Source organism: Rhopalosiphum padi, chromosome 2 (assembly GCF_020882245.1).
Source record: "Rhopalosiphum padi isolate XX-2018 chromosome 2, ASM2088224v1, whole genome shotgun sequence".
Lineage (NCBI taxonomy): Eukaryota > Metazoa > Arthropoda > Insecta > Hemiptera > Aphididae > Rhopalosiphum > Rhopalosiphum padi.
In genome coordinates this window covers 66,030,412-66,049,792 of record NC_083598.1, presented here as the reverse complement: position 1 = coordinate 66,049,792, position 19,381 = coordinate 66,030,412, and the positions used below count along the sequence as shown (strand labels likewise).

General features: G+C 28.5%; 2 protein-coding genes across 5 annotated transcripts; both read right to left on the bottom strand.

The window, feature by feature from the left end:
- Positions 1–864: 864 nt before the first annotated feature.
- On the bottom strand, positions 865–14,616 carry LOC132923127 (zinc finger protein 12-like). Of its 4 annotated transcripts, none has more exons than XM_060986961.1 (6): positions 14,257–14,616; positions 10,099–10,206; positions 5,584–5,805; positions 4,906–5,523; positions 3,007–3,159; positions 865–2,951 (listed from the first exon to the last, which is right to left on the bottom strand). In XM_060986961.1, the coding sequence occupies exons 2-6, from the start codon at positions 10,184–10,186 to the stop codon at positions 2,143–2,145; spliced, it is 1,890 nt and encodes a 629-aa protein (XP_060842944.1). In that variant the 5' UTR covers positions 10,187–10,206; positions 14,257–14,616; the 3' UTR covers positions 865–2,142. The 4 variants fall into 4 exon arrangements, with proteins under 4 accessions (XP_060842944.1, XP_060842943.1, XP_060842946.1 ...); XM_060986960.1 differs by having other exon boundaries at positions 14,000–14,615; XM_060986963.1 differs by having other exon boundaries at positions 4,990–5,523; positions 14,000–14,613.
- On the bottom strand, positions 11,387–13,993 carry LOC132923128 (wee1-like protein kinase). The gene has a single exon (XM_060986964.1). The coding sequence runs from the start codon at positions 13,531–13,533 to the stop codon at positions 11,959–11,961; it is 1,575 nt and encodes a 524-aa protein (XP_060842947.1). The 5' UTR covers positions 13,534–13,993; the 3' UTR covers positions 11,387–11,958.
- Positions 14,617–19,381: the final 4,765 nt, after the last annotated feature.

Below are 19,381 nucleotides of genomic sequence, written 5' to 3'. Positions count from 1 at the left end.
AAATACCTACTTTTAATATTAATAAAAAAAAAATGTTTTTTTTTGTTAATTATGAGCATTATTTCAATTTTAAGTCTTCTAAATTCACTTTCAACATCTTCATACAAGAACATATAGGTAAGCTATAAGTATTAAAAAAAAGGCTAACAATTTATTAAAATTAAACAATTAAAAAGTATAAGTACATTATTATTAATCTTAATCAATAATCATGTATAGGTTTCATTGTTCCTTATACTCAAATATGATATACCTAGTTTGAACACTTTGAATTTTGAAACAGCCGAATACATCATAATATTGTATGAGTTAATGAGTATGTTGAATAAAAATATGTATTTCCCATATAATTGCATGTTTAGTTCTATAAAATATTTGAAATATTCCCAATTATTATTATATTTTTTAGTCCCAACATTCTATATTAATAATAGTATAATAGATAAATTAGATGAATTATGAACGGAAACAAATATACATGAAAGACATGAGAGAGACAACCCAATAGTAAAATCTCTGAAGCATTGAATATTAAATTTTATTCACCTAATAAATAGGTAACTGAATAGCAAATGTTTTAAATTGATAATGGTAAACTATGATGCGTATGTAAAAAAATAAATCTTAAATAGGTACCTACTTAATATATGTACCTACATTATAAAAGAATATTAAAATAATATTGCATAAATTATTTATAAAATACTTGTATGTACCTTCTTTGAAAAAGATTTAGTTCTTTAAAAATAATATTATCTTGACTTTAGATTTATCTAAACCTTTAAATTATTAAGGTAAGTACTTAAATTTATAAGATAAATTTAAAATTTGTATTATTAATTTGTATAGGAAAGGAAGATAAAATTGTTGTAGAAGCTCATTTGTATTTTTAATTGGTTATACAATATAATTTTCATTTTTTGGAATCACAAATATTTTATGTTGTCACATTTGAAACAACTGAATATAAAAATAAAAGATTCACAAGAATATTACATTATACAATATTGCTATTATGATAGCACACAATTTATTTTTTATTATAATATGCATTTTTTCAGACAAATCACATTATAACTTGTGGTTTAACAATTTGGTAGGTAAAAAAAATAAATAAATTTCCCTATATATCGTAGGGCTATTCTAATTTTAAATAATAAATATTAAAAAATCTTATTTTTAAAAAAATTATAACCTCTTAAACGTATACATTCATAATATGTACATTTTAATGTCTGTTTAACCTATTTTTTTCATCATATGTACAAAACATTCTTATAAACGGGGAAACAAAAATGTGATCATACAAAAAACATACTGAATAGCATACATTTTTCTTGGTTTAAAGATACATGCATAGTTAGCAAAGTCTACTAATTCCATTAGGTTATTAAATTAATGAGCAAAACAGTACATATAATAATTTTGGAAAAAAAGAATAGACTAATAAAGTCTTAATTATTTTAATTATAACATAGACAATATTAGCAGGAGTATGATTATTGTGAATAAAATTTCCTTTATCCTAAGTTTTTCAATAAGAATGACTATTGAATTAACAATGAGAGTACAAAAATAAGTATCTATTTAGTATTTATACATAGACTTTCAACATTAAGTTATTTGAATAGTCAGATAATTTATATTTTTAGTTGAACTTTAAATTTAAAACTATAATAATAGTTATCCAATAGGGTAATAATGATATTAAGACATATTTTTGAAGTGTAAGGTAAGGTTTTAGTTTATCGAAAAAAAAAACATAAAATATGAAGAAAAATAACAAAAAATTAAAATTCTATAACAAAATTAAAAATGTTAAGGAAAAAATATTTAAATATGTCATTAATTTAAATCTGTTAAGACTATATACAACAGACATGACCATAGTATTATGTGTTATATTTTATTGGTAACATGTATTAGTTAAGAATATTTTAGAGAGAACAACATGGTAACGCAAGGAATTAAGTCTTTTTGACAAATAACTTCCCACAACTAATGTTTTATGGACTAAATCTGTTTTGTCATTAACAAAAATAACCAATTATCCATTCAAAAGGTTCAGAATATATCACATTCACCACTTTTATGTACTAACCATAATTGACAAGTAACCGTACACTTTAATTAACTCAAATTTTATTGAACAACTGCTATTGGTGCAGCAGTTGTTAGGTTTGCAGGTGACTTAAAATCTGTCGTATTGTTAACTACTGTTCTTGCATCTTTAAATTCTGATGGAGGTGGAGGAACATGATTAACCGGAGAAGAAGACACAAAACTCTGTTGGGGATGATGGTGGTTTGCAAAAGGTGAAGGCATTCCATAACACTGAGGGAAGTACAACTCAGGTTTCACTATGCCAGATGGTTGGTTGAGTATAGTATTTAAGTGTGGTGGTCTGCCTGGTTTGCCACTATCGGATCTACGCTTATTAGCATGAGGGTTCATATGGTTATCAATGTGACGTTTTACTTCCTGTTCAGTACCAAACCGACGACGACAATTTGGCATTGGACAGCAAAATGGCCTTTCTCCTTGATGAGTTCTTGTGTGTTGATCAAGAATGGCTTTCTGCCTGAAATCCTTTCCGCATTGCAAACATTTATATGGTTTTTCACCGGTATGTATACGTAAATGTTGATTTAATATAGTGCGTTGTCTGAAATTCCGTCCACAATAAATGCAAGTAAACGGTTTTTCATTTGAATGTATACGTAGATGTTGGGTGAGGTGTGATTGTTGTCGAAATCGTTTACCACACTCAACACAAGGGTAAGGTCGAGATTCTATATGAATGCAACCATGCTGAAGTAAAGTAGACTTCTGTTTAAATTCTTTATTACAAATTGGACAACGAACATAAAGTGGCATACCAGCACTGCGACCATGTTGGATTACATCAGGTAGACTTTTACCAGCCTGGCCAAAAATTTCATGTACAACGCCTAAAGAGGAATACATATATTAATTTATAATAATAAGTCAATTAATTTTTGTTACCTTTGGCATCTTTAAAATATGCAGGGAACTGAGGAGCATTTTCTGGAGAAAAACACGGATCATTTGAATCATATTGTCCACTTTTAGATTGTGGCAATGGCACATCTTGTGGCCAAAGTTGCCCATTTTTATAAACTAAGTGTGGGCCCACATCTGAAAAATTAAAAATATATATAAAAATGAAAATCTTGGTTTTTCTTTTAAATTTAAAAATTAGGATTACGCATTTATGCCTATTAAAAAAAATATGATTTATGTTCAATACGATTTTAGGACTGAAAATAAACATTAAAGTATTAATATTAGAAACTCAACAAATTTAAGAAGGATTTATATGATTGTCGAACACAAAAACGTTTAATTACAAGTTAAACCATACTAAATTAAATTTAAAATATCATAAAAAAATTGTTTCGTTCAATGTAAAATATTCAACAGTTCTATGTCTACTTATTATTAAAGAAAATAAAAGTATATCACAGTTTTAATGGTTTAAATGTTATATTCTTCATTTAACTTAAATTTCATAGACATAAAACTCCTGTGTTGCTGAATGGAGCTTTATCTCACCTTCCTTGAGCGGAGCGACATTTTCTCCTTGGACGTTGTTACCAATAATCCATGTGCAGCATAATTAATTCAAAAGAACATGCCGCTCCGAACCGGATTGAAGCCACCAGACAGACAACACAATAATACCTTTAAAACTCATCACTTCAATGAATCAGTTTTATAAATTATGTTTCTTGTTTTTCAAGTTGTGCTCGACATTAAATATAAGGAAAACCATTTAGGATATTATTTTACATTGAAAACAATACACATTAAAAGGATTAACACAAAAGGAAATATACCTATTTAATATATTATAAGGATAAAATAATAATAAAAAACATAAATAAGACAAAAATATTAATTAAGTTAGTGAATAACTTAATAAATTATAATACTAACAATAAGTGGAAAATTATGTTTAACTGAAAATAAAATATATTCAGGCCTATTGTTATCATTTTCCATATTTAATTTTATTTAATTTAAATTGTTTATTGTACATAATAATTAATTCTCAATAGACAATCTAAATAATACTAGATATTAATTATTCATAAAATAATTAATATCATTTTTTGTATTTACAAGATATAATGTTACAAATTATATTTAAAAATATTGAAAAAAAAACAATTATAATAATAAAAACATTTTTTAGGTTGTTGATAAAGTTAACTTATCATTTTATCAAAACAAATCAGGTGTGGTTTAGAATATCACTCCATACTTTACAAAGCACATAACATTTGATTAATTTAAAAAAAAATGTTAATATGTTGAGAAATAGTGACAATAGGCAGTAAAACGTGTATTAGTAAACAGCAATAATAGATAGCATAATATATTATCATACGGATGCAGAGAAACTTTTTTTGCAAGCCATCCTGAAAACAGTATTTAATTTAGGACTTTTTGCATACATCATCCTTGACCTAACACAGGTCAGAATTTATTTTTTTTCAATATCAGTTATAACTCTCATGGGGAGACCTTCTTCATTTCTGATATGAGCAATATTTGTCCTAACAATGGTTCTAGGGTAAGATTTTGTAGGTATATCTAACAAGTTAAAAGTTTTGGGACTGTTAGATGAAGAACAATACGTAGAAGAATTTAACTGCTTAACTTTAAGATTGTTTTGTAACAACCTAGAAGCAACATTTCTAAAATTAGAGTTGTTCAAGTGTTGTTCGTCTTGCGCGCTATCGCTTAGGTTCGGGTAGTATTTCATTCTAAACGCTTCAGCTGAAGACTTGAGAAAAGCGTTTAAATTATTGTGAAGTTGCGAGGGCGGAGGTGAACTTGAGGAATCACTACTATTTAACGAGGAATGAGAGTGCTCGCCTTGGTGAGTGCGGACATGCTGGTTCAGGATGGCTTTCTGCCGAAACGCCTTGCCGCAGTCTCCACACCCGTACGGTTTCTCACCCGAATGAATCCGTAGATGCTGGTTAAGGATTGCTCGCTGTCTGAAGGTTCGCTCACAGTAAACACATACAAATGGTTTTTCATTAGCATGTATACGCACATGCTGCGTAAGATGAGACTGTTGACGAAACCGTTTACCACAATCACTGCACACAAATGGTCTTGAATCAGTATGAATTCGCTCATGTTGCATTAGTGTAGCCTTTTGTTTAAAATCTTTGCCACAAGAAAGACATTTGAATAGACGCAGATCAGAACCTTTTTTCCCCGATGCTTCTTGTTGTTGGTGAATAAGGTCTGGCATATTAGGAAAATCACCAGACGCTTCTGCTGGATTTAACGGAGTTAACATGACACCAGGCTGTTTTAAATAAGACATAAAACTTGATGGACTCAACATATGTGGAGGGCCTCCTCTCACACCAGAATAGTAGTTGGAAGGGTCGGCCGGACCATAATGGCCTGGCTGGGTTCGATCAGATTCAACAACACTGTCTTCTGGTGGTGTTTCATCTTCTCCGCCATTTCCAGAACCTATTCAAGATATTCAAATAAAGTTATATTTGTATTGAATAAATTACATTTTTTACATACCTTGAATTGAATGATTGGTATTAGGGTATGGTGATGGTATAGGTGAAGCAATCGTTGATTGAGATGCTTGTTCAGTTGATTGTTCAGCTGGTTCGTGTTGAGATGATACAAGAGCTGGATAACCGTTTTGTGAAGGCCCTGGACCCCATTGACCGTTACTGCTGTTCGGCCCTTGTTGATGGTGGCCATCTTTGTTGTATATAACATATGGAGCACCATTCTCTGTAAAAGAAAAATACACATTCAAAACCGGGTATGGGCGTTTCAATGAATCACCACAACAGTCAGCAGATCAATCAAATTAGTCACGCTGAACCTTCCCACTCGATTGTTTAAAATACCTTCATCAGGTTTGGGTGTTTCCTGCGAATTGATGATCATTGGTCATATACATTAAGTTAAGAAAATAACATAAAGGTGTCTGACTAGTGGACTCACGACACCGTACATACAGTGATTTTCTATTGACGATTAAATTTAATAAATAGGAAAATAAACCTCGAAAAAAACGGAAACGTGCAGTCGAAAAAAATACTAAATAACTGATAAAAAGCACATTTTTTTATCACAAAATATTGGATTTTTTTTCTTATTTCTTCTCTGTTTCCTGTTCTACGTAGTATGAATACAACGTTGCCGTTTTAACATATGGTCTCGGGCACCTTTAGATAGCAGCACCAGACGTAAAAGCCGGTACCGCGGCCGGGCGGCTATCTTGTTATTGTTTATTTATGCTGACCAGGGGTTCGTATTTACTATTTGTACGAATATAAACAAAAACTTATAAGTTCATATTAACAAATTAAAAAATAATGAAAATTACTTCTATAATTTCTAAATATTACAATTTTAAATTTAAATTGTTCGTATTTATTATCTACATAAAAATAATGTACAATATAATCAATGGTTATCGTTCAAAAAAAGAAGTAAATAGAGTATGTCATCAGCTGTATAGCAAAATCGCGGTATCCAGCAGCTATTTAGATCACATAAATATCCATATTAAATAATATTATATCCTATGGCTTAGACAAAAATACAAATTATTATGTTTCAAGGTATGAACTTTTCATTAAATCGAACATTCTACGATATTTTTCCGAACTTTCAACCTACTTATCCTGGCCACACTGTTGTAGATTGTCTTAATTCTATTACTAACTCTACAGTTTACAATTCTATAGTCTATTTTTTATACTCTAGTCTAGCTATAGACCTATAGGCCATAGTTGATAAATCAATTTCAATAGTTCAGTTAAAACTTTAAAAGTTAAAACTGTAAATTTTTAACAGTATTACTTAATACTCGAACTTATTAGTAATTAATACTATAATCAATTATATATAAAAGTCAACTGACTATTCATCAGTACTTTATATTTATAATTTTAATTGGTAGGTACGCATAGTGGTGGTGGTTTGACCTCCCCCTGTTAATGGACTACACATAAATTTAGATATGTTTATTTTTAATTTATTTATAGATATTTAAAAAAAAATTAAACAAATACCTATATTAGTGATTAGTCGGGCAGTAGGTGTTGAAACTTTATTCATATATTTTATTCATATAATTTATAATTAATTTATTGAAAATATATGAAATGTCTTAAAAAGTTAAAAAATATTTATAGATTCGCCGCTGGGTACGAAATACTACGCATCTTTCTAATCCAGTTACCTATTTGTATTGTTTATTCTAATCTTTGTACGAAAAATTAAAAAGGGAAGGTGCTTTGCCGTAATATGTATAGATTTCGAGTGTTTCTGTAGTTACTGTTACTGAGTAAGTAGTAAGTAATTGATTACTCAGATTATTCGCTGTAATAGATATGCTAAATTTGAATCCAATAATAAGTCATTGCATGTATACCTAAGTGATTCTAAACAGAGATGGTGTAATAGACAATAGCCTTTGCAAACTTTTTATAATTAATTTATATTACTTATTTAATGGAAAAATGTGTCAATAGTTCCTACAACAGTATGATTTAGACCTACTTTTTGAATTACTAAAATATAATAACTAAATTAGTTAAAAGGAGAGATTGTTATTTTTCGTTTAATTATCCAATTTTGAACTTTCATTGTGTATAAATATATATATAATATACATAATAATATGCGTATTCAATATTTTTAAATAGCCTTAATAACAGCTTATGAGAAACGTTACAGGTACTAAATTATCAAGCTTTTTGTTTTACAAATAACCAATTATTTTTAATGGTACCACTAGTACGAGAATCTACCTATAGAGTAAATCAGTAAATGATTGAACGATTGAAGCATCATGTTTACATTTTACTACTCCTAAAGGTACCGACAGAAACAAAAATACATCATCAGTCCATCAGACATTATTGTACAACCATTACTGATTTCTGAATACATTAATCGCTCCCCTCTAATCGAAAATAAGTGGCTAATATAGCAATAAGTCAATAACTAATATTAATATTATGTATTTTAAATTTCAATATTATTTACCTACATCATGATTCATGGCTAATAATTATTAGTAATGTACCTACAAAACTGAATTTTTACATTGGTGTATAACATACATAGATTTGAGGGATTACAGCATCTAATATAAAATATACAGAATTACAAATGTGAAAATTAAGTTGTTTAAGGTAAGCTGCACTAAACACTAAACTTACCATTTTACCAACATATTGTAATTTATAAGACCAAATACAGAAGTAGTGTCGTAGATCAGAGGTTCCCAAACTTCACCTTTTTTGCTCTTTTACTTTACGAAAAGTTATAGATGATAAAAAATGACATTACCTATGGTATAATTAATAATAAATATATATTGTTAAAATAATTAAATACTAATAATATAAAAAATACAATATTTTCGGAAAAAATTATATCATATTACTAAAATACTATAAGTATTATAAATTACTTTAATAGCTACATAAAAAAAAAATCGATTGGTGATATAGGCTGATGCCTGATATACCGTTTCCTATCAGAATTGTTTTTCGTATACAATATGATTATTGAATTTAAATTTAAATTTAATACACGAATACAATATTATAGGTGTTAATGGTGTTATAATAGTGATTCATTCGATACTGTACAGCAAAGCGTTATAAAATTACCTACCTTTTTTAAGTTTCATACATGTTGAATGTCATTATAATTTTTAATTTCATATTCTGAAGAAACTCAAGAAGCATATTTCTAAAAATTTCGATGTATAATAAATTTCTAGAATTTTCAACAGATAATTAATTAGTTAATACTAGTTATAGTTAAAACCTTATTGCTTATTAGTAGGTATTTAATACTTATATATGAGCATTGAGCACTCTGCTTTAGTTAATACTCATAAACAAATACTAACATTATGTGAAGATTAACAATACCACTACCTATATTCCACTTTAAATTGAAATACTTATAGACTAATACTGAAGTACTTGACTTATAAGTTATAACTACATTAATTTTAAATTCGATTTTTATTTTATATATGAATAACTCAAATTACAAATAGAGGAAAATTAAATTGTTACCAGTAGAATCTGTAGATAATAAAAACCAAATTAAAGTTTAAGTTATTAAAGCCCAAGATTTTCTATAATCCTTGATTGAATTCCAGATATTTTAGTATTTTGTAGTAGTTCAGTTAAAAGCAACATCCCTTCTTTCCAAAAACCTAGAATCTGTACGACTGTACATACCATTGACATGGTCAATACCAATTGTCAATGGTACATACTTAATGTATAATAGCATATTTATCATAGAGTACATAGAGTAAATAGTAATTACTCTATGATTCAAATTTCAGGTACCTATATTGTACATGTACAGTTAAGTATATATATACAATAACAAGTAATTATATAATCACAGGTAGTATAATAGGAACTACCTACTTTTGAACATAGTCTAATAATATTTTTTAATTTTTAAATATTTTATGTAGGTACTTTATCTTAATATAAATTGAACTAAATTAATCACTATATGCATGATATAGTCATATAAAATATAAATAGGTAATATCTATATTATATTTATGTAAGGTCATTTTTATTAGTTTATTAGTTTTAACAAAGTTAATTATAAATTAATAAAAATGTCTTAAGTAGATACTTATAGATATCATTCAAATAAAATACATTATGCATGAGTGATACATTACAATTTTAAATTTTAAAATATAGTACTTATATGTAGTACACTGTAGTGTTATAGGCTATAGTCCAGTAGGTACCTATATTTATTATCTTAAATTCTTAAATTGTACATATATAGGTTTTAGGAGTATTATTGTTATTCATACTCATAGGTGATTTTTACTTGCTATATTTTGTGTAGGAACTTACATTCATCCTAACAAATACAATACTTAAAAAATTACACAGCGAAATGAGTAACAAAATACTTTACAGTATTTATCTTACAAATAATAAAAAATAAATACATAAATTAGTTAACTAATACTTAAAAATCAATTTAAATGAGTAGTATTTTATTTACCTTGGGCAATGCAGTACATAAAATTCCGAGGAACTTTGAGGCCTGCTGCCAGACATGCTGCAAATGATGCTGAGAAATTGATTGCCATAATATCCCCTTCATCACTTCCTAAACAAATTAAAAACAACAACTATAATACCAAATTTACAAAAATGTTTTAATAATTTCAACAAAAAGATTTTGATAATGAAATATTGTTATATACTTATAACTCATGGCTAGTAATAAATAATAAACCTTATAGTATATTTACAGTACACTAAAAGATAAAATAGTAATTAATTATTAGTTTTATATTATTATTAAAAATATAAATAATAGTTATCTTATTATTAAAAACATTTGGTTTGATATTGAAAAATTACAAATTTACAAGGGCATCAGTGGCATACCTATTTAGTAAAATATATCTGTGGTGTTTGGATAAAATACATACATATTTATTACATTTATTTGCAAAAATAAAGGAAGAACATGAATAAAGTCATAATACAGTTAATCATTTATATATTATATATATTGTAAATATAAGTTATGAAATATTTGTTTTAGAGATTCGATTATCACTAAGAATACCGTAAAATGTATTTTTTTTTAAACATTATACAAGATAGTTACTATATTTTCAGTAGTAACGGTTAAATATAGTCTTCCTTGCTGTTTCAAAATAGAAAATAATTGTGCATACTGTGCTAACCTATTAACCATGTAAGTATAGTTTGATAAATATTTCTACCGCTTAGGAAAGTGTGTAATTCAGTGATTCCGTTTGAATAATTTTTTTAAACATTTAATTTAAAAAAGTAATAATTTGTTCTAATAATTATTTAACTGGGAAGCTTTGTTTCAAAATACTTCTTATTTTATCGTTAATTACTAGCATAAATATAGATTTAATAAACTAAATAAACACTTGAAAACAAATTTAACTTAAATTTTATTTTCTAATTTATGAAATTTATTTATTTATTTATGTAAACTTACTTAGATATCAAATGTTTATTTCTTTTTAAATTTTCCAATCAATGTAATATAAAAACCAATAACTATATGATAAAAAGTTATGCACATTTTAGATTTACATTAGATTTATATATTTCAATATTTTGGTAAAATTTTTATATACACATATTAAATATATTTTACCATATAATTTAAATTTTATTAATAATATTTTTTAAATATGGTTTGAGCAATGTTTTAGAGAAATTGTTATTTTTAATTTAATAGGTAAAACAAAATATTAATTAAATAATTACACAGCTACATTAAAAAAACTAACAAGATATAGATAAAGGTAATTTTATATTTTGTAAAAGTACCTATATAATTTATATACAAATATACCAACATACACAGCTAAGAAAAAACAAAATCACATTTAGAACAAGAAAATATATTAACAAATAATAATAATAAATAAGTACTTATTACTATTTTTTTTTAACAAAAATTTTAACTAAATTGTCCATCTTACAATTAACTTATACTTGCAAATAAAAATAAAGATAATTGATAAATAAGTTGTAATTAAATTATAAATTGACAATACATTATAAATATTTTTAGGCATTAAAATCCTTTTAGTTTTTGGGACTTCTAATTTTTAAATAATTACTAATAAGGTACTTAATACATTTGAAAATAATTTTCACGTCTTATCACAGAGTTATAAAATACAATAATGCTATAAAAATTATATAAAAAAAAAAAAAATGTAAAGGGAGCAATTAATACTTAAATCATTATTACAATACTTGCCAATGCTATTGAAATAACTTCTTCAATTAAAGACAGAATAAAAAACAAATACTTATGATAAATTTAATTAATTAATATTAATTAAATTATGGCTTATAGTTAAACATTAGGAGTACTACACGATCTGCTCATTTTTCTACCAACCAATCGTTTAATTCGTTCTTTTCTTGTTCGATACAGTTTTGAATGTTCATATCTTCTCTGTCCAATTGTTGTTCTTGATGGTGTTTGTGTTTCAACAGAGTAACAAGGTGCCAGGAATTTAGAACTCAACTTCCATACTTCCATTTCGTCTTGTTGTTGTTTTACAGCTGCCATTCCTCTATCAAGCAAAAGATTAACCACTGTAGAAGCATTTGGTCTATTATTAGGATTCAAGTCAACCATTTTTTTAAGCATTTTCTCAAGACCAGTACTAAAAACTGGAGTTTGAGGCAATGAAAATTCACCATCCCTTAAACGGTGCCATTCTGGTCCATTTTTGGGTAAATCTTTTTTAGTTGCTGCCTCATATACAGTAAGCGCAGTTGAAAATACATCAGCTTTCTGTAATTGAGAATAATCATCACGTAATAGTTCTTTAGGTAAATACCGACAATCTCCATCTTCAATAGTCCGGACATCTTCAACACATATTGTATGACCAAAGTCTCCAATCTTATACACAATATCTTTGTCAATTGTTTCATCATCATCTAGATCTTCAGCAAACCACAATGCACCATCAGTACGACATATTAATATATTGGCAGCTTTAATGTCTAAATGTGCAAGCTTTTTAGAATGAATATGAGCTAGACCTTTGCATACATGGCACAATAATCGTCTTAAAGCACTATCACAAAATACATGGTCAGATTCATGAATCATTCGTTCCAGCGTACCATCGTTACAAAACTCTGTTTGAATATAAATATGGCCTCTCTCATGCCAAGCTGTAAAATACGAAACTATGTTTGGATGACGTCCAATTACTGAGTGGGCATAAACTTCTTTACGGATAAAGTATTCTTGGCTTTTGTAAATTGTCTTTTTTGTCTTTTTAATAGCATATGTGATTCCATCTAATAGATTTGTACACTTGTATACCTCACCAAATGCACCAGTAGCGATAAAATCATCCATTCTGAACTCTTCGTTGAAACGAGAAGTCTGCAAATCATATATACTGACATTTGTCACTTCGCCTTCATTCATAAGATCTCTGATAGAAGGATCTACTGGAGACGACGTTTTATTGTCAGGAGGAGTGGATAGACTACTATTGCTGTCATGACTTGAATGATCTTCAGAACTAGAGAAACTAATGTTCTGTTTAGCTGAACACAGTCTTTTCTTATGTTTGTTTTTTAGTATTTCAATGCCAGTTGGAGTGAAAGGATTGACAGACAATCGAAATTTGTTAGAACGCGTAGATTCACTGCTGGTGTCGCTCGACGGTGATTGGCCCCTGAGGCGCACCTTGTGCAGGGCCCGTGGTTTGAGGAAGGGTGTCGAAGAGTCGACACCGATCTCGGGTGAAAATGACCGGCGACTGTCAGGCGGCGATGGTGCACTGGCAATGACCAATGCTGGGATCGCTCTATCAGCATCAAAACTGAGTCTTCTCATTTTCTGGACGAAAAACGAATCATCGTCACACTCCATCTTGTTGACACCACCGTCTGGGTCCATTTCACCGACGCCTGCTAGAAAATATCACGCGCGCCTTACAAATAAAAAAAAAAACCAATCCGAAAGTAATTTTATAACAATTATTGAAATTTTGAATTATCGACGCGTAATTATATATATTGAAAAAACCAGTGATAAAACACGAAGTTTTAAGCTCGTTAACCGACTGTTGTCACTTGTCAGTGTTGAATGTTGATACTTGATAGCAGCTGCTGGCCTGTGGCCTGTGAGTTGCGAGGGAAAACGGCGCGCGCGCAGTGCAGCCCCGTACGGTGATAACGTATATAATGTACACACTGCGTACGGGAATTTAAAAAATAAAATAAAAATTCATATCGTGATTTGCTATGCGGACGAAACAAATTTTGAATTTCCATACGCGCCACCTCGCAGAGATCAACGTCAGATGTACAATGGACATATTATTATAATTATAATTATTACGTGTGCATATTATCGATATTACCGTGTAGCAATGTGTTCGGTAATCCCGTGGACGTTGGTGGTGCTCATGACTCGGGACGAGTACTCTACGGTGAACCAAGGATATACAACAAGTCACAAAATACAAATATTTGTTTTCACGAATCAATCTTATTATATAATTATCGTTTATTATATTTTTTTTGTTTTTTACTACTACTGATAAGACGACAGGGCGCGCGACCTGTACGGGATAGAAGTATAAAATTTTAAAATTAAATAAATAATAATCGCGATTACCCGGAGGCGCGTCGTCAGAGACTCGTAAAGCTCCGCGGCGGTGTCTGACGATAATACAACACACGCTCGTGAACGACACCGTACAGTAAACACCGGCGGCGGCGGTGGCTACAGTACATTCGGGGGAGACGACGGTGCGTGTGCGACTGGCCGACGGCGTACGTAATAAACGTCGGTGGCGACGAGGGGGCGGGGCGCGGTGGTAAGGGGCGACGGAAAAAAACCCGGCAAGCGCGCGCGCGCGCGCGCTCCTCCGCCATAGAGAACCGGAATGAGCGGTGCACGCGGAGGCGGTGGCGAGCGGCAAAGACGGGACAGAAAAATGAAATGTAAAAAAACCAAATGAAATACCACCGGCGCGCGAGACGACGACGGCGACGAGACGATCGTACGGCGCGCGCTAGAGGGAGCGACGCCGCCGAACAACCCAGCGGCGTTGCCAAATGTATGTCCCAGACGAACCCTGTGTGCGCCTGCGACGTACTATTGTGCGCGTGTATGCGTTTTTGTATAGGAGAAGGTTGCTTAAAAAAAGCGTCCTACACTCACTCTCGCCGCCACCGCTCGGTCCTCAGCAGCGGAGCCGAGCAACTATCCGACAATCAATATTTTAGCAACCCGAACTACGTCGGGAGGAATAATAATAAAAAAATAAAAATAAATGTATATTATATACGTGTGTGTGTGTGTGTGTGTGCAATGTAAAAAAGTGATCCAAACATTATAAATATTCTCTTTTATTATTCTTACATACGCATTAAATATAAGCGCTTTAAAAAAAAAAAAAATTTCGGTTATATTCCTGTTTGTTTTTGCAAACATTTCCATAAGAATTTAATAATTTATTGCAGATAAATAAATTGCATAAAATGTCTACCTGCGGAATGCGCTTAATATTACTGGAAGTCGAACCGACAATAAAGTAGTTGTTTCGTGAGCACTTGTATTGTGCGATTTAAATCACTATATGCGTTTAAATTGGGGTTAGAATTTCGAAGTTGTTCGTAATAATTATACCGTTGAAAATTAGCATAACCGACGAAGGGTGGTTAGCTGATGTATAGTGTATTGGTGTTAGTTCAAAGAACTGACCCAAACTAATGTTTAATAATAATTAATATAGGTACATTAATACAACATTAATATTTAATATGTTACACCGATTTACTCCTTCGAAAAAAAAATATTTTAACTATTATTTTTTTTATTACATAGAAAAAGTTTAAAAGTATAAAAAAGTAGTTAAATGATAATAATATATGGTTTTTGCCGAACCATATTATTTTCATCATTTCTTAAAAAATCTAATTACCTAGTTTTTATTATTTTTTTTTTTTATATAATGTTTTATACTATTATACTATATTATAATTTATATTTTATACAAATTTTTTAGATGATTCTAAATCAAATCAATATCTTTAAGTAATATAATTAAGTACTTACCTACACAATTTTTATATTATATTTGTGGACGATATATTATTATTATATTAAATTATCATTATTTTTAAAAACCATTAATGTTTTTGAAAATACTTCCTTTCTAAAATTTTAAGTCATTAAAAAAATAATATATTTCTAAAAAAATGTATTATTTAATGTTTCTTAACTCAATTTCCTATTCTAAAGCATATTATCTTTTGAAGTTTTCGATTTATAAAAATAAAATTCCAGACAAGTTATTAGCTATAACTTTTAAGTATTTAAATTTTAAATGTATGGAGTTGGAGTAGTGGACCAACATTCCGCAGGGCACTATTGCATTGTACCTACCATTCTGCTACTTTAAATACTTATAAGCATGGCCGTACCTAGGTGGAGAGAGGTTCAACCACTTTAATTCCCCACCTGAAATTTTCTCGCATTACGCAAACTTAGAAATAATTTCATTATTATTTTATATACCACTTGGCACTTACTAAGATTTGTATAACACACGAAAATTTTTTCTTGGTACGGTCCTGCTTATAAGTTATAATGTATATACAATCGTCATTTTTACATCTAAGCACTCCAAAAAATATTCTGATTTCTAAATTATTATTTTAATAAGGAACTTAAAATGTTTATCGTCATTAAAAAAAGCAATAAAAATAAATTAGTAAATAGTAATTATGCAAAAACAAATACTTTCAAAATGGTTAATATATTAAAATATGATTTTTGAAATAATGAGCGTCTTACGTTAAATTAATTATAGATGATTTTTATTAATAAATTGTATTTATTTTCTTGAATACATTTACACAAATAAATAAATATTAAACGATTTAGGCCTGATCTCTGTCCAACAAAAAAACACAGATTCTACGCATCTCTAGTTTCTACGGTACACTGTTATCAACACCAATTACATTAAGACAGCGTGTCGTGCCGATTCGCAAAAAACCCAATTTTCGATATTCGTTGGTTCGTGGCGTATTTTCTAGCTAGACGACAATAACATAGATCGATGCCTATATCATTTGACAACTAGAACGTCTAGAACAATTAAAGAACTTTAAATCATAATATACTTATTATATTATAGACTATAGTAGTAGTTTGTATTAATCAAAAGTTAAAAATCTATTCAAATAATGAAACCAATTAGATAACTAGATAAGTATTAATGTAATATTATACAACTATAATATTTATTAATATAAGTACAAATTTCATCCTGTACCTTTAAATTATTATATTTTAAATCATAAATTTAAAAAAAAATCATATAGCACAATGCAGAAACAAAATTAGATTTTCAGTAGGATTTTATTTAGATTTTAGGTCATCACTCATCAGGCTCATTATGTCCGTCTCCATATTGTTAAACCACTGTGGCCCTTTGCCTGCAAAGTATTTTTCTGCGTAACATATTTTCTAGTTTTACAGTACTAAGAACAATATATAACAATGTATAGTTGATTTAAACTTTAAAAGTTTTAAGTGTTTAAATAATATAATACCTATCGAACTTCATACATTTTAAATACCTCACATCCATATATAATAGAAGTATTAAACTTTAAATTCTGTAAAAAAAAATTGTTTTTATTTAAAGTTTTCAAGTTGTATTCAAATCGAATAAGATTTAAAAATTATAATGAAAAAGTGTGCCTACATAATGCCAATGTCACACACTCGTAGACGATATAGCTGGTAATTTATTTCTTAAAATTAATATTATTAAATTTATTTAACATTAATTTGTTTGAAACATTAATGTTTAACAACTTAAATGTAGGTAGTTATTAGGTTGAACCTTTGGGGGGCTATAGTTATTTAAGTAAAATGATCCACACCCTTACAATTTACATGGTTAACAGATTTACATCATAGCATGTTACTACAATGTACTTTGTACAGTCATCGAAGCACCCTCCCCAGTCCCCACCCATATGACTATTGATAAACCATAAATATACATGATAATAGTAAATATTTAAAATGAAATCAAAAATTTTAATATAAAGAAATTCGGGATAAATAATAAAATAACTTACTTTAATAGATTATTATTTGTTAACATAAAGATTATTATCATCATACAACATGTAATTATGGGAGAAATTATGAATACAATATAGAAGATTATTTCAAGTATTGTGATACATTGATTAGTAATTTTAAAGTTTATTAGGATTAATAGAAAAGAGTCATAAATTTCATAATTTAATAATTTTAAAAGAAAATAGTTGTAACTTTATAAACACTAATTTTACATGCTTTTAAAGCATTAATTTTTAAGATTCCTAGAATGTTTTTGTAACTAGTGCGGAAAGTAGGAAAGTTATTGATATATTAACATATTGTAAAGCGAAAGACTTGGTTTTAAATTTTTCATGATGGTTACTACTATCCACTGACATTATTTTCAAAGATTATCGGCGGATATTCAAATACAGATCGAACAAGTGAAGTATAGAAGCATTTGAAGGTTAAAGAATCGTTGGATTTTGAGTATAATTAGGTTTAATCATATGTACCTAACAGAAATAAAGCTTTATTTTATATATGGTTTTTGAACAGTTGTTTTTAGTTGAATAATGTACTTAAATCTTTAATAGAGAGGCATGAAATACACTTAGTGTAGATATATTCGATTCACTACAGTACCTAGTTAAAACTAATTGATTTATGTATTTTTGAGTATGAGATGACTTATTGGAATTTGTAAGAATTTACAAAGAGATAATTTAAAGTACACCAGACTGTGCACATTATTTTGAAAACATTTTTAATAAATACAATAATTTTGTAGAATATATCATCTTTAATAAATTAATTCAGCGTGAAGATTTTTGCATCATTTGTGAATAGAAAATTATTCGAATATGTACCCCTAAGTAATAAAAAAACAGCATCAGCTTAAATTAATAAGTCGAAATGTGATAGAGAACTATAAAAGTTACAAATAAAGGAGATGATATACAATTTTTAAATATAAAAAATTAAGTTCATTCATCCAGTGGCGTTATTTGTGGGATGCAAGAGTGTGCAAATGCATCCCGTGAATTTTTTTAACATACTTTTTGTGCACATTTTTTCATAGAATTATAAAGTATAAAACAAATAACAATAGATTTATTATGCATCTTATGTTGTATGGTCTTAATGCTATAAATAATAAAATGGTACACCATACGAGCGACTTTGGTTTTTCTTAGATTTTCAATATTAGTTTTTTATCTCATGAAAAATGTGAAATGATGCCCCGGATTCATCACTGTGATAAAAAAGAATCGAAACATTAGAAAAAGGTGTATGCAAAGCCAATTTTTGTAAGTTTATGAATTGAAAGTTCGAGGTTAACCTATCAAAGACTTTAAAAATTAGTATAGACATAATATTAGTTTGATAATGATTTTTAAAATAAATAATATAAATAATATTGTATAGAAAATTTCATGTTTTTATTGATATTATGATTTTAAAATGAGTTATAGTTTTGTAAAATACTACAACTTTATAAAATGTTCATAACTCACTTTAAAATGATAATATTAATAAGAATTAAAAGCATATGATGACATTTATTAGATAATATTCTTACCTTTAAATTTGATAATAGGTAAATGTATTCTAATATTAAAGCTAACATTACAAAATCGCAAATTTGTTATGATGTACGTTATAGTAA

Excerpts from the sequence above, each read along its gene's own strand:
- LOC132923127 (XM_060986961.1), bottom strand. The coding sequence starts at position 10,186 with ATGGCAATCAATTTCTCAGCATCATTTGCAGCATGTCTGGCAGCAGGC. Across the intron at positions 5,524-5,583 it reads TACCAATCATTCAATTCAAG|GTTCTGGAAATGGCGGAGAA; the intron begins GTATGTAAAAAA and ends TATCTTGAATAG. Across the intron at positions 2,952-3,006 it reads ATATTTTAAAGATGCCAAAG|GCGTTGTACATGAAATTTTT; the intron begins GTAACAAAAATT and ends ATTCCTCTTTAG.
- LOC132923128 (XM_060986964.1), bottom strand. The coding sequence starts at position 13,533 with ATGGACCCAGACGGTGGTGTCAACAAGATGGAGTGTGACGATGATTCG.